This window comes from Rhamphochromis longiceps, linkage group LG20 (genome assembly GCF_057381845.1).
Source record: "Rhamphochromis longiceps isolate RC_006_pf linkage group LG20, R_longiceps_female_GT1.1, whole genome shotgun sequence".
Lineage (NCBI taxonomy): Eukaryota > Metazoa > Chordata > Actinopteri > Cichliformes > Cichlidae > Rhamphochromis > Rhamphochromis longiceps.
Window position 1 is genome coordinate 5,533,369 of NC_140576.1, and position 14,203 is coordinate 5,547,571.

General features: G+C 40.5%; 2 protein-coding genes across 2 annotated transcripts; one reads left to right on the forward strand and one right to left on the reverse strand.

Annotated features, from left to right (window-relative positions):
* Nucleotides 1-6,631, forward strand: dffa (DNA fragmentation factor, alpha polypeptide). The gene is made up of 6 exons (XM_085394658.1): nucleotides 1-216; nucleotides 1,468-1,626; nucleotides 1,734-1,888; nucleotides 1,992-2,196; nucleotides 5,313-5,440; nucleotides 5,963-6,631. The coding sequence occupies exons 1-6, from the start codon at nucleotides 126-128 to the stop codon at nucleotides 6,185-6,187; spliced, it is 963 nt and encodes a 320-aa protein (XP_085250784.1). The 5' UTR covers nucleotides 1-125; the 3' UTR covers nucleotides 6,188-6,631.
* A 2,519-nt stretch (nucleotides 6,632-9,150) lies between these two features.
* Nucleotides 9,151-12,753, reverse strand: masp2 (MBL associated serine protease 2). Its single transcript, XM_085394060.1, has 6 exons — nucleotides 12,694-12,753; nucleotides 12,401-12,623; nucleotides 12,131-12,308; nucleotides 11,020-11,151; nucleotides 9,643-9,839; nucleotides 9,151-9,410 (listed from the first exon to the last, which is right to left on the reverse strand). Exons 1-6 carry the CDS (start codon nucleotides 12,699-12,701, stop codon nucleotides 9,231-9,233), a joined length of 918 nt encoding a protein of 305 aa, XP_085250186.1. The 5' UTR covers nucleotides 12,702-12,753; the 3' UTR covers nucleotides 9,151-9,230.
* Between the last annotated feature and the right edge of the window lie 1,450 nt (nucleotides 12,754-14,203).

Here is a 14,203-nt window from a genome sequence, read left to right on the forward strand (position 1 = left end):
GCCATAGCGGCACGGCGGCAGTTCCGTATTCGGGGATAGTGGTAGCAGTTGATAGCTGCTGACGATAACTGTCAGTATTAAGGTATAAGAAAGCACAAAATCTGCTTCTCTAAACGCAGACTACAATGACGGATAAACCGTGTAAGGTGTGCAATTTCACACGACAACAAACGCATGGGCTAGTAGCTCTTTCCATAGATGAGCTTAAGAAAAAAGGTAAGTTGTCATGACTTTACATTCCTGAACTTTATCATGCTAGAGTTTCTTTTTAATAAAAGCGATGTATTCATTAATGTTGAACGGGTGTGTGACAGTTACGTGAAGTACCGTCTCACGCAGTCAAACGTTGTGGGTGCAGTATTTAAATGTTTAGTTTGCACTGGTGCTGAGCGCTAAAAGCGGGGTCTCATATTGCGAAAGTGAAAGAACTTCATATGTTCAGTGATTTGTGAGAGTGTTGGGAGGCACTAACATTACAACTGAGGTGATTATTGCTATTGCTGTCGACAAGCTTACTTATCTAGTCGTGTGTGGCAGCAGAAGCAGCATCACCATTTTTATCCATCGTGTTTAAACTTGCAGAAGCTAAACATGAAAAGTCATTGCTCTTCCTGCTCATTCCTAAAGGCTAGTCACCAGGCGTTACCCCCAGACTTTTTTTTCTCCATTTTTCTCTTTTTAATAAAAAAAAAGAAGGTTTTTAATAAAAGTGTTTCTACGTCTTTGATTGTTATGTGTCAGCAGAGTTTGGAGGAGGTCAGGCTGGGTCCTTGATTTTGAAGCCACCTACATGAAGATACTAGAAGTGTATTTCTGATTCTGATAAAGTCTCCTGTAACTGCCAGTGACAAAACTAGGATGCTATCTGAAAACCCCCCTCTTGGTTTTAAAGCTAGCTTAAAGTTATAAATTGCCTTTATTCCTATTCAATATACATAAATAAATACTTGTATATGAAATATTGAGCTGGGGCACTATTAAACTAGAGGTGCTGATTTATAGCTGTACAATTTTAAAAGCGAGTGGAAGTAAGACATGTTTTGTATTGCAAATAGGAGCAGCTTTGATGAAAGGGCTGGTGACTCTTTAAATGGACTGACTTGTTTGACATGTGGAAGTATGCTGAATCACCTGATGAACAGGTGGTGTCTGAGGTATTACTGCTTTGAATATTTGGCTTATGGGATACACTAATACTGATTGTTTTCCTCTGAAATATGGGCGGCACTGTCGCCTCACAGAGAGAAGGATCTGTGTTGGATTTGCTGGTTCCCCCCCACAGTCCACAGACACGCATGTGAGGTTAATTTGTTATGCTAAACTGGACTTGCGGCCACCTCTTTCCACAACAGTCAGCTGGGATATTGAATCGGCTGGATGGATACAACCATATGGCTAAACACTTTGAAGTATAAAAATAATCTGGGACACTCTATAATATTTGTAGTTTCTCTGTTCTTTTAACAGGTCGACAGTGTCTTGGGTTCAACTCCAGTGACTCAGTCACAGTGGTCCTAGAGAATGATGGGACAGTAGTAGAAGATCAGGCTTACTTTTTGTGTTTACCCTCAAACACAAAATTCATGCTATTAAATGACAAAGAGAGGTGGTCTCCACCTTGCAGGAGTAAGCAGGTTTACTTTTATCTGACATTTTTCTGCATCCTTTTTATCATCAATCATTAATATCCCGGGAATGCACCACCTTGTGTTGATTTGATATTTACTTTTTAGTTGATGGTGGCACAGCTTGGATGGCTAGGGATTCTGTGATGCTGGAGACTGATACTGTGGACAGCTCCAGTACTGTAGCACCTTGGTATGAACTGGCTCAGCAGCTGAAGCAGGACCTGACTACCATTATTCTCATGTCTGAGGCGGACCTACAGGTACCAACATTATATGTCAAGTATAAGAAAGCGATAAGTGTGTTAATCAATCTAAAAATAGGAGCCGCAAATTGTATTTTATTGTTTTGCTTTGCTTTTTCAGACCTTAGTGGATGCCCCATGCCCTGAACTAGCCTCTGCTTTGGGCTTCCAAGAGAAAAAGGCCCAAGAGCTCCAGGAGACGCTGCAGAGGGTTTTGGATCGAAGAGAGCAGGAGCGGCAATCCAAGGAATTGCTCCAGCTTTACCTGAAAACTGTGGAGCTGGAGAACAGACAACAGGAAGAAACAAGTCCGCCTTCTCAGGGAGGTACGGCTGTGTCATTTTGAGGTGGTTGCCATGTTTACCGTGTGGAAATAGTTTGTTGAGATAAAGATATGAAAATCAGATTTCCTGATTATTGTAGTGTGACACGGATACACAATATAAACTCTGTAACAAGTTAAGTCTTGCATAGAAAGCTGTTTCTGTGTCATTATTCAAACTGGGATACAGAAACTCCGTGAACTGCAGTACTGTGCAAAAGTCTGGAGCCACCTTTTATTTCTTTATATTTTGCTTCCAATGAGCCTGACTTTTTTATAATTCTTCTAGGTTGCCTTGAGCAACAGTTTTTCCAACGCTGAAGCCTTGAGCTTCAGCTTTTCTGAAGCTTTTTTGACATTTTTCTTTGTGCATTGGCTGCTTTTGTTTTTACTCATTTTCAGTCCTTGTACCTGACCTTTTTTAGGGAAGGTTTTCCTCTGAGAGGCTTGTTAAGCCACTTAAAGCTGACCTATGAGACAAGCTTTAAAAGGTGCCTAACTCGAGGGATGAACCAGCGTTTTGTCTACACATAACAGACACCATAGCAAAGTACCAATGTTAAATTGAATCTTTGGGCGCTTTGTTACTAGCAGTGTGAGGCAAAAACACATTTGTTTCAATTTTTTTAGTTGAATCAATGAAAATGCCAAAGGTAAAAATGTGCCAACATGGTGACTGCCAAAAACTTGCCAAAGCTTTGGCTTTTCTTAGCATGGTGTGCAGTATGTCCTTAAAACATTTGAGTAAACTGGACAGTTGGCGGACAAAAAAAGTGGCAAAGTATCTACAGCAGATGAACAGTCTATGTAAGTCATGTCATGAAGAAATAGAAGAACAAATCAGAGAGCTGACACAGGGTGTAAGAGATGCTTCTGTGGTGCATCAGTTGTTCCATCTACTGTTCACAGAAGCCTCATCAGACATGGTCTCAGTGGAAGGGTGGCAGTCAAGAAGCCATTCTTATGGAAGGGAAAGGGGAGAAATGGGTGAGATATTCCAAATTATTCAAGAACTGGACTGAAAATCAACAGGCAGCAGATCCTATGGAGTGAATCTGAATTTGAGATTTTTGGTTCATATTGTCATCAGTGTCCACAGAGGGCATCAGGAGAGGGGTCCAAAACCGAGTGTCTATAAAACACACTGGAGGCTCTGTCGTGGTTTGGTGCTGCATTTTAGCCCGTGGTGTTGGGGATCGTGTCAAAAATGATAGAATTATGAACACACAAAAGTTAGTTTTTGATCCACCATGTAATACTGTCTGGAAAGAATCAGAATCAGAGTACTTTAAAAATTATGTGGGTTACAGTTGCTCGAAGACAGTAACAGTAACGGACTAAACTAATTAAATAATACAATATGTTACAAAGTTTACAAATTTAAGAAATAGTACTAACAAATACAAATCATTCAATTACAAATATCAAGAATATTACACAGGTGAAGTATATATATGATTGACATTTAACTGTTGTGTGTAACTATTGCAGTGTTTACAGTGTATTAGGCGGAGGAGTTGAGGGAGATGGGAGATGGCCATGGGCAGGAATGATTTCCTGTGTCGTTCAGTGGTGCTTTTTGGTAATCTCAGTTTCTCACTGAACATGCTTCTGTGGCTAGTCAGGGAGTGGGTGGGAATTATTATCCAGCATTGTCCTTATCTTAGACAACATCCTCCTCTCAGACACCACCCTAAGGGAGTCCAGCTCCATCCCCACAACATTAATGGCCTTGCGGATCACTTTATTGAGTCTGTTAGCATCTGTGACCCTCAACCTGCTGCCCCAATAGCAATAGCATAGAGGATGGCACTGGCCATAACAGACTCATAGAAAATCCTGACCATTATCCAACAGATGTTGAAAGACCTCAGCCGCCTCAGAAAATAGAGATGACTCTGGCCCTTCCTGTAGAGTGCAACAATGTTTTGTTCAGTTTATTGTCCATGTATACTCGAGGTATTTATAGTCCTCCACAATGTCCACATTGACCCCCTGGATTGAAACAGGGGACAAGGTTTTCCTGGTCCTCTTAAAGTCCACAATCAATCCTTGATCTGATTGTATTCATTTTTCAGCATGACAGTGATCCCTGCCTAACAGAGCTCAGGTTGTGTTGAAGAGCAAAGGTGGTCAAAGTCAATTCTTCATATTTCACTATGAACATGGAAAAAGGAACAGCAATTTATTGAAATGTGCAAGCATAAACGGAAATGCAGTGTTTTTGAGACAGGCTGTGGTAACAAAGTGTCCAAAGATACAATTTAAAATTGATGCTCATCTAAGATGTCTGTTATGTGTAGACACAACACGTGTAACTCAAGATTCATCCCTTGAGTGAGGTACCTTTTTATGACTGAATGATTCATAGGTCAGTGTTATGTGGCTTAACAAACAAAAAACCATTAATTTGAAAAGGGTGCTTATACAGTTCCCTCTGCGTAACAAACATGTAATCAATAGATGTGATCAATATGCATGAATACACCCAGCAAAATAATCAATATAGTCCCGTGACTATGAAGCCCTCAAGATAGGTAATGGCCCCAGATGTAGTTCTTTAGATGAGAGTCGGGGACATCACTGACATAACTTTAGCCAGCGAGGAGGGGTGGTCAAATCAGAAAATTTGAGAAAACAATAAATGTGAAAATCATACATAAACTTTCTCTATATTTAAGAACAAGAGACATAAATGGACTGGTTCTTATGTAGCACTTTTGTACTCAACCTAAGCACTCAAAGCGCTTTATACAACATGCCTCATTCACCCATTCATACAAGCAGCTTTTTTATTTCGATGCCTGTTTCAATCTAACATTAACACACATTCAAACACAGTTTATTTATTTTGCTGCCCTTCTATCTTAAAATATGTATTTTTATTTCTAAGTGAAGGAGGTTCAAACAACTGCAGATGTTATTAGTTAACATGTATTATTTTTCTTTCTGAATTTGTTATCGGTTCATTCTCTTAATTTCTCATGAGGGAAGAGCTGCACTTCTATCTTTTGGTCACTAGGTGGACCTGTTGTTGTTGTTTAATAACCCCACCTGAAATAATCATTTACTATGTTTAAAATGTTTTGAAATGTATCGAAACCTGTTTCAATATCTCAGGTGCCGGGGATGTGGATGTGCCAGATGGAATGGAGGTGGATTCTGCTTCTGGATTTATGTCCAGGACTTTGATGGTCCTGAAAGGCAAAACATCGCCAGAGACCAGGCTTTCCACTGAGGATCTGCAGGTAGCCTATTCACACAACTCTGATTAAGTCTGCCTCAAAGCATCAGCAAATAAAAACACCCCAAATGTGTACTTTTACATCTGTTGTATTGTAAATGTCGCAGAGAATCCACTCTTTCTGAGAACTACCAAGAAGTTCAAACTGCAAATTTAGACAGGCACCAGCAAATGAGGTGCATTTACATATCGCAGCAATGTGGGGCAACTCCCTTCAATGATCCTACGTCATCATATTCCCACGTCACTCCTTCTGCTGTAAGGCTTTTGTCGTAACACACCCCAGTGAGTCTGCTGCAAAATGATCAAAGCAAGCATGTGAAACTGCCCATCCTGACACACTTAAAACACACCCCTGCGTCATCAGTTCTGATATAATCCCATTTACTTTAGGTACAGTGTAAGCACAAGACTTTGTCAGCCATCTCCATTTGCATTCATAAACTTATGTTAGTAGGGCAAGCCAGTGTATCGCCTCATATGTTCCCATATCCACTATATGGAGCTCCCGTCTGTGTGTCTTTAGATGGTAGTGGCCAGAGGGATGGAAGCTATGGAGCAGGTGCTGGGCTGGGACAGAGCGAGGACGTCCACGCTGCTGCAGGCCTGTGAAGCTGAGCTGACCGCACGTCTCCGGCAGATTCAGGCAGTGCAATCCATCAGGAGCAACACACAGCTGCGCGGCAGCCAGCAGTCCAGCGAGAAGAGGAAGGAGGAGGGCGTCGAAAAGCAAGCCCAAGGCGGCAACTAGGCCGAGACTCTACCTGAGCACAGACTGATAAGAATTCACACTACCAGCCTCGGGGCCAGCAGAGTAGGATTTTTGCCCTGCGTTACTGATAATAACAAAACTGCTGGAATACATGAATCCCAAGTGTTGACACTTTGTAAGATTTCAAAACCACTTGAATGCTTTTGCCTCAAGAGGAAGCTGGATGATTTACACAAGTCATGTTTATCAAAGACATTAACCACTTGGGTCTATTTTTTTTTTTAGCTGGTTTCTTATTTTGTGTTTCATGCTGTGAGAATAACTACAGATAAACAAATCTAAACTTAAAGCTATAACTCAGTATTTGGGGAGATTCTCTTACTTCTGGCAACCTCGCTAGTTGACAGAAAAGTTGCTGCGCCTCTAGGCCAAAGTCCAAGGTTCACTGTTGTGTATTTAAATAAAATGGGTCTTCTCATCTAACTCACATTTATTTGCTTTATCACAGTGAGAAAGTTTAAAAAGAAAGAAAGAAAATGTTTTCTTTTCTCCAAAAATGAAGAACTGTTGTTTTAAGGCTGCCTGTTACATTTATAGTCATCATTACACTTTTTTCTTTTTTTAAAATTTTGCCTTCTGCTGCCCCTTAACTATTGCTATGATTGATGGGATGCACCGCATTTGAGATTTTAGATCTTCAGTTTACGCAGGTAAAAAGTTACTTTTAATTAGTTAGAGTAAGCTAAACACATAATTTAGCTTCTGCTGTTTTAAAGTGAAAATCTGGTATCCAGGTCATCCTGATATTGCCTTGTTAATGCATTTTTAAGTCATATTTTTTTTAGCTATTTTTGGAAACTGCATTAAAAGTCAAGGAATTTTTTAATGAGTGTGCTGAAAAATCTTGAAATATTTGTCAAAACTGTGCATCCTAATGCGAAATTTCACTGTGTGATGTTTTATGGAATCTGAAAGAGGAGAAGAAATACCTCATAAATAATGGTAAGTGCAGAAACGGGAATAAATACAAAGGGGGGGGCCAAAATTGGCCAGATATGTTTGAATTGGTTACACAGACACGTTCATTGCTTTAATAATAAAAAGTTAGATACATGTTCATTCATATGACCCCTGTGTGTGTGAGACATTGTAGCTTATTATGCACGAGTCTGCTGGCAGTGTGATGTAAGAGGGTGTGGACAGCGTGTGCAGTGTCCATGTGACTCATGGGGATGTATCTTTTCTCATGCCTGTCATCTGTGTCCTGAACAATGAGCACAAATGAAGGATCTGAATTTACAGAAAGACCTCTTCTTTTTCGTGTTGTGGGGAAATTACAATGTCACTGCCAGCTTGTACTTTCATATTAGATGCCCTTTAAGTGCAGCATTTGTAAGCAGCTTATAATTACTCGGTATTGTGTCCATGTATGCCCAAAAAAATAAAAAGTTGTGCCTCAGCTCATCAGCAAGAAAAACTGCAGGTTGTAGGAGGCTGTTTCATATTAATTTTCCACAAGTAGCTAAAGGAAATTGTATATGGTGGTGCATGTTTATACATGTTACATGGTGGAGGAGGGATTTATATATATATTTTTTTTCATTAAATGTGCCTTCAGACTTTCCATAGTGCTGTTGTCCCACATTATTGTGACAGATATTGAAAGCATTTAGAATCCAATACAATCCAAATGGGAAAAAAAAAGGAAAAAGTTCAGTACTTTTGAGATTTCCTCAAAGGCTTTGCACTGTAAAGTGACACAGCAGTAGCGTTTGGCCTTAAAACCAAGGGATCTCCTTAGTGATATTGAATTTGAAGACTCTAAACACCTATTAGTGAAGGTGAAGGAGTATGCGTGGTCAGGAACATTATTACCAATGACAAAAAAGCAGCAGTCTCTGATATTGAGACTTTATATTTCTCTCTATAGCAACTTAACTGAGTTCGTGCACTAGTGTAATAGTGATGGGCATATTAGCTATAAGCCTGACAGCCTACTGGCAGCGTGCTGCGGCTGGATATTTTTCAACAGCTGGTTAATGGGTTTCATGGTGTGCGTAATTCCTGTGGAATTAGCTCCAACTAGGCTGGACAGTTAGGAGTGAGCGCGCGAGAGCACAGGAGCGGTCAATTGCTCCGTCATGTCTTACACCTTCCATGCGCATTAGATTATGACTTAACGGCGCTCAGGTAAGAACTGCAGGTTTGCTCGGTAAGCACACAGGAGCCCCGAGGGCTGTCTGGTATTTAATGCTGTAAACAAGCCTTAATCCCGCGTGGGCTGACAGTTTACAGCGCACATGTCCACACAGGACCTCGTATTTCTGTTGGGTTGAAAATGACGAGGTGATCTGTGGGTCAGTAGCTACACATCATGCTCGGGGTTGTTGCCTACAAACTACAAAATATGTGCCTGGGAAAAACAGCTCAATCAAAGCTAACAAACTGTGGTTTAAGAAAGTCACACGTTCACTGAAAAATTGCGCTGACCTAATTCTGCGGGAGAAGGAGGAAGGAAATCAAAACACTGGAGCAGAAGAAACAATAAAAATAAATCAGCACAAGTATTTTTCTGTCACTCACTGACACCTTCAGACATGCACTTTTGAACCATCTGAGGGGCACGCGGCTGGAGGAAATGTTGTGTGGATAAGTCATTTCTTTGTACTAAATAACCCTATAATGATTGTTTTGATAGAGGAGCGTAGCCGGGATTGTTTAAGAACAAGCTGCATAATGTATGAAGGTTAAATGACTAGCATACGGCGCTTATTGGACCAGACTTACTGACATCTAGACCCTCTTAAATGATTTTCTTATTTCTTCAATTCCTTGGCTAGATTAGAGGATGACTGAAATCACCCACAGCAATTTGAGGAAACCCAAGTTAATGAAAATGCTCGTCTGACTGCACACTGTTAGGTTAAAAGTTGGACACAGTATTTATTGTAATGAGCAAAGAGGATCTAAATAATACAACAGTTTTATTTTAATCTCTTTTTATTGTCTATGTAACAAAGAATAGCAAGATCTTACACAAAATAAGGACAATTAGAAACAGAGTCCGTGAACTGTAGCGCCATCAGTCTGAAGTCAAAGAAAGGGTCTCTGCCTCGGTACTGGTGTACTTGATCTTCCATCCCTTGTTTTTTCCACTAGAGTCGGACCTGAACTCAACGTGCACGTCATAACTTCCCGTGTGAATCCGATCTGGTGGCGTTGGGCCACAGAAGGGCCCATACTCTTTTCCAGCTGTTGAAATCTTTCATGTCGGGACATTAGATAGAATTAAAAATAAATAAATAAATAAATAAGCAAGCATGATTGAGTCCTAACTGATGTCTGGCTAAATATGCATGAAACCGCAATAGCTATACAGTATATCACCCAAGCAGGACAAGTCAGTGGCAAAACCACCTCCACGAGCATGAGGAGGAATACATTGCTCATTCATTAGCTTGTGTGTGTTCAGACTTTGGAGTCGCACAACTGACCTTCAACATATCATACGGACAGGGGGCTTCTGGATGTCCTTCTATGTCAAAGGGTTCCAGGAAGTTCAGGATTATTCTGGAGCCCTCTGGCAGACGGATGGTGTGGTTGCACCGGCTCATAGGTGGGTAGGGGTTCGGATAACCCGGACTACTCAGAACCCCCGAAGGAGACGTCAGCACCTGGCTCTGGCACGGCACTGCGAAGGAGACTCGTGCACTAAAAGTGATCATTTTGAGGCACTGATTTAACCATTTTGTAAAGCTGTACCGACAGCTGCTGGGTTCTGAAGTGCTGGCTTTAAAGAGTTTTTGATTAGAACAAAATAATTGTTTCACATCAATTGAAACATTTCCTGCCATCATAAATGATGAGATTCATTTAGGTTTTGCCTTTTTGTCCCAGCAAATGTGCAGATGTTGCCTCAGACAAAAACAAATGAGGATTGCAAAGAGGCAGAGTTGCTGTAATTCATATAATTAGTACAATCTGTAGGCAGATAATCATTTTTGCCTATTCATCGCATGATTTGTTTTGTCACCCTTTTTCCTCTGGCAAAGAATAATAATTTAAGGCACATCAGCTCGTAATTGTGATTAATTACCTTGTGTCAGTACATTATTAGTGCTGCACACAGGTATCAATTTTTAATGCCATTTTGAAGTCGCTTTTCCCTCAGGAATCGACAGTAATTAACCTCGCCTTACACCAGCTGGCAGAGATCAACTACTTTGTGCATCAGTATGCTTTTTCAGTCTGAAATAAGTGAGCACAGGCCAGCTATGACAAAATGAAATCCAGTACGGAGCACCGGCAAGTGTGTGCCCTGTGTGAAATATCACCAAATTGGTTTTTTTTGGGGGGGGGGACATGTTTTTTTTCCTGCCGTAGTAGGGAATAATGAGAGCATTTTGAATGACAAATGAGAACAATTAGACTTAAATACAAGTTTACAACACAGCAGTCTGATCCCATTTCTATGCTCGTCTTCAAAAGTCTGATAAGGAACTATTCGTATTTTAATGGCCTTAAAAAAACCCAAAGACACTCTGGGGTGTGCTGCTGTGCCAACTGAAAGATTAGGCCATTTCATGTGTTTACATCGTCAGTGAATGCAGGCAAATTGAATGCGTTGTTGCTAATGTCTCAAAGAGGTCAGACGCCTGCTTTTCTTCACTGTAAATAGTGTTTGCTGTTTCAGATTTGAGAAGATCTGAGCAGTAGCGTGTTTAGCTCCAGAAATGCCCTAATTACAAATCAATATAGTCAGACAATGTATACCAAGTTCTTAACGTTGCACCCTGCTAAATAGCTTTTGACCCACAGTGATTGAGCTCAGATAAACATGCCTCTTGAGCCTCGCTCTGTATCGTTCTTACCTGTGCAGGATCTTCTGTTGTCATGGAGAAGGTATCCTTGTCTGCACGTGCAGTAATAGCCACCGATGTAATTGTGGCAAAAATGATCACACACTCTCTCCCCTTCTACCTTGGACAGGCACTCATTGATGTCTGTGACAGAGTAAATCAATAAATATGCATCCCCTCCCCCATCCATGAACACACCTGAGATTGCGTATAAATCTGCTAAAACCTTTAGCCTACCAAGCAATCTGATGATTATTTCCTTGATTTACATCGCGCTGAAGTGCATATGCCATCATGGCCTTCAAAACTTGTTAGAGATAGAAATAAAAGACACTTTTCTAACTCAGGTGCATTTACTGCAGTGGTTCTCCAACTGTGGAGTCCCATTGGTGGAGTATAGAGCCAAAACATGTGGAGTGGAGTGTGGAAGCCAAGAGAAAACTGGACTGAAGCTAAGTTAACACACTCTGATGCTCTTCTGATGGTTCTGATTGTGGATGTCTGATTTTTTTTTAAAAAGAAGAAGAAGAAGTGGGGATGTGATCAGTGAGGGGTCTTTTTGGCTTCCGGACTGGGGCACAAGGGTAAAAGTTTGAAAACCATTGATTTACTGTTAAAACTTACACAGAAACTAAATGAATCTGGTTCATGCTAAATCTGACTCCCAATTAGCTGAAACTAAACAATGATCACAAAAACAGTTTTTTCATAGGCTCTGCAAAAGTCTCTCGGGTGTGCCACTGCAACCAATTAAAATAACAGTTTAACTGTGGGAAAACACATTTTTTTGTTAACTTCAGAGTCATTTAAATCCCAAGAGAAGATAAAGAGGAGGGCCTGTAATGAAAGCACCATAAATAAATAACAGTTACATTATATATAAAATTAAGAGCCTTCTAAAATAATTTCTTCATGTGGGGCATTATTCCTGCTGTTTTCTAAATATTACATTGTATTTGTAGTTTGCTGTCTGACTTTATTAATGTGAATTAATTAAAAAATTGCTGCATATACCTGTGAAGACTGCATTTCAGTAGAAACCTCACTACTCTTTGTTCTGTGTAATTACAGCTGAGAAAAATGTGTCTCCCTTCTGGCAACAAATGTCACTATTTTGCATCACCTTCTGAGGTGTAAAATGCTTGGAAGCCGGTGAATCGTCCCTCGTTAGAGTAGTCACTCCTAAAGACCACTGACATGAGGTTTCGGGCTGACAGGATGATTGTATTCCTCGGGGTGCTTTCATGGTTCTTCCCTTCCTCTCCGCAGAACCGCAAGGTTTCATTCCCCTCTGCCAAAACCTGGTTTGACAAGGTCAGAGGCCTTTTAGTGAGCAAGCTACTGATGCCAAGTCAGTGCACATAATGGGATGCTGACTTCCTCCTACATGTACCTGGATGTAGTCATATTCACACTGGTCTGAGAGTTCCATGCTGAAGTGGGTAAAGTAGAGTTTGACCCTGTGGCCATCTGGGACAGTGATGTTCCACACTACGTGCTGGTTGTCAGGGTAAGGCTGGGGGAAGTTGGGAGAGGTGAAGCTGCCGTATAACCCTGTCATTTCCACACTCAGCGAGACATGGAGTAGAGAAAAAAGAACAACAACATAGAGGCCACTGGGAAAAATTAGGTGTGATGGCAACAGTTACAAGGATTGCTTTGTAAAAATGAAAAACTAGCACTCACCCGGTCATGTTGGGTTCTCATTCCCCGGACAGTGCCTGTGTAGAAATGGTTTGCTTTCACTAATCTGGGGGTAAATGAACTCAGCTGTCCTGCCTGGTTGACATTTAGGTAAACAAAGTGAGCGAGACACATGATCACTTTGTTTTCATTCTCCACCTTCTTCAGTTTGGAATAAATCAAACGGATGTATGACAGCAGATTCATTTCTATGAGACATTCTATACCATTGGCCACAATATTTTACTACAAAGATTAGAACATGTCCTATGTATTAAAAGTACTGCACTGCAGTGAATAATATCTCTCTAATAGACTCCAGCTTGTCTTTACACATTAAGAATAATTACGGAGTTCCACAGGGTTCTGTACTGGGACCAGTTCTATTTACATTATACATGCTTCCCTTAGGCTAGGTTATTAGAAGGCACAGCATACATTTGATACCAAGCTTTATTTCTAAATGAAGCCACATGATACACACCAATTAGTTAAATTGCATGGATGTCTTAAAGACATAATGACCTCTAACTTAAAATAGTTAATGCATTTATTACTTCTAGGCTTGACATTATTATCAGGCTGTTCTAGGCAAGGCTACTGGGGGCTTCCCTTATTGCAATGAGTGATTCTTCTTTACTTCTCTCTCCTGATTCCCTCTTCTCTTTTCTTTTTCATTCACCCCCAACTACTTGTGACAGATGGCTCCCTCCTTGAGCCTGGTTCTGCCAGAGGTTTCTTCCTTTTAAAGGGGAGTTTTTCATTTCCACTGTTGCCAAGTGCTTGCTCGATATTAAGTGAAGCAACTGTCGTTTTAATTTGAAACTATATACATAAAATTGAATTAACTGAATATATACCGTGCCGAAGTGTTGTATCACTCTCAATCAAATATCCCTTGTACTACACACAAATGTTTAGACAGTGATGCTGACCAGACTTAGACAACTAATTATTTTAGACGCTGCTCTTATAATGGCTAAGCTGCGAGGTTGTTAAATAAAAGCCACAGAAAAATAAATACACTATACCCACAACATTTACCAGGCTGGCCCTTTTGTTTGCACCTAATTACTTCATCAGGGATGAAAACATTCAGTGGTACATCAACAGCAGTTTCCCGGCGGATGAAACCAGATTGCATCAGTTTTTTTCAGCACTTCGCCAAATGCTTTGGGTCAGACTTCATTGTAAAAGCTATTATAATGAGGGAATAGCAGCGTATTCATGCTGTTTTGATGGAATATGTATATTGATGTTATTCAGAAGGGACTGAGGCCTTTCACCCAGCAACAGTTGTACAATAAACTGCTTATAATAACCAAACCCACATTTTCCCTAACATTAAAGCTCTAATGGCTAGTACTCAAAGTGAATTACAATAATTATCCACATGAAACATCAAAGTTAAGTTCCCTTCGCACCTTTTTGATAGTACTCTTTTTCAACCATTACCTTGTTGTTTTCCTAATTGCAAGCCATAATGCTGGGCAACAGTGGAGTGTGTGCTCAT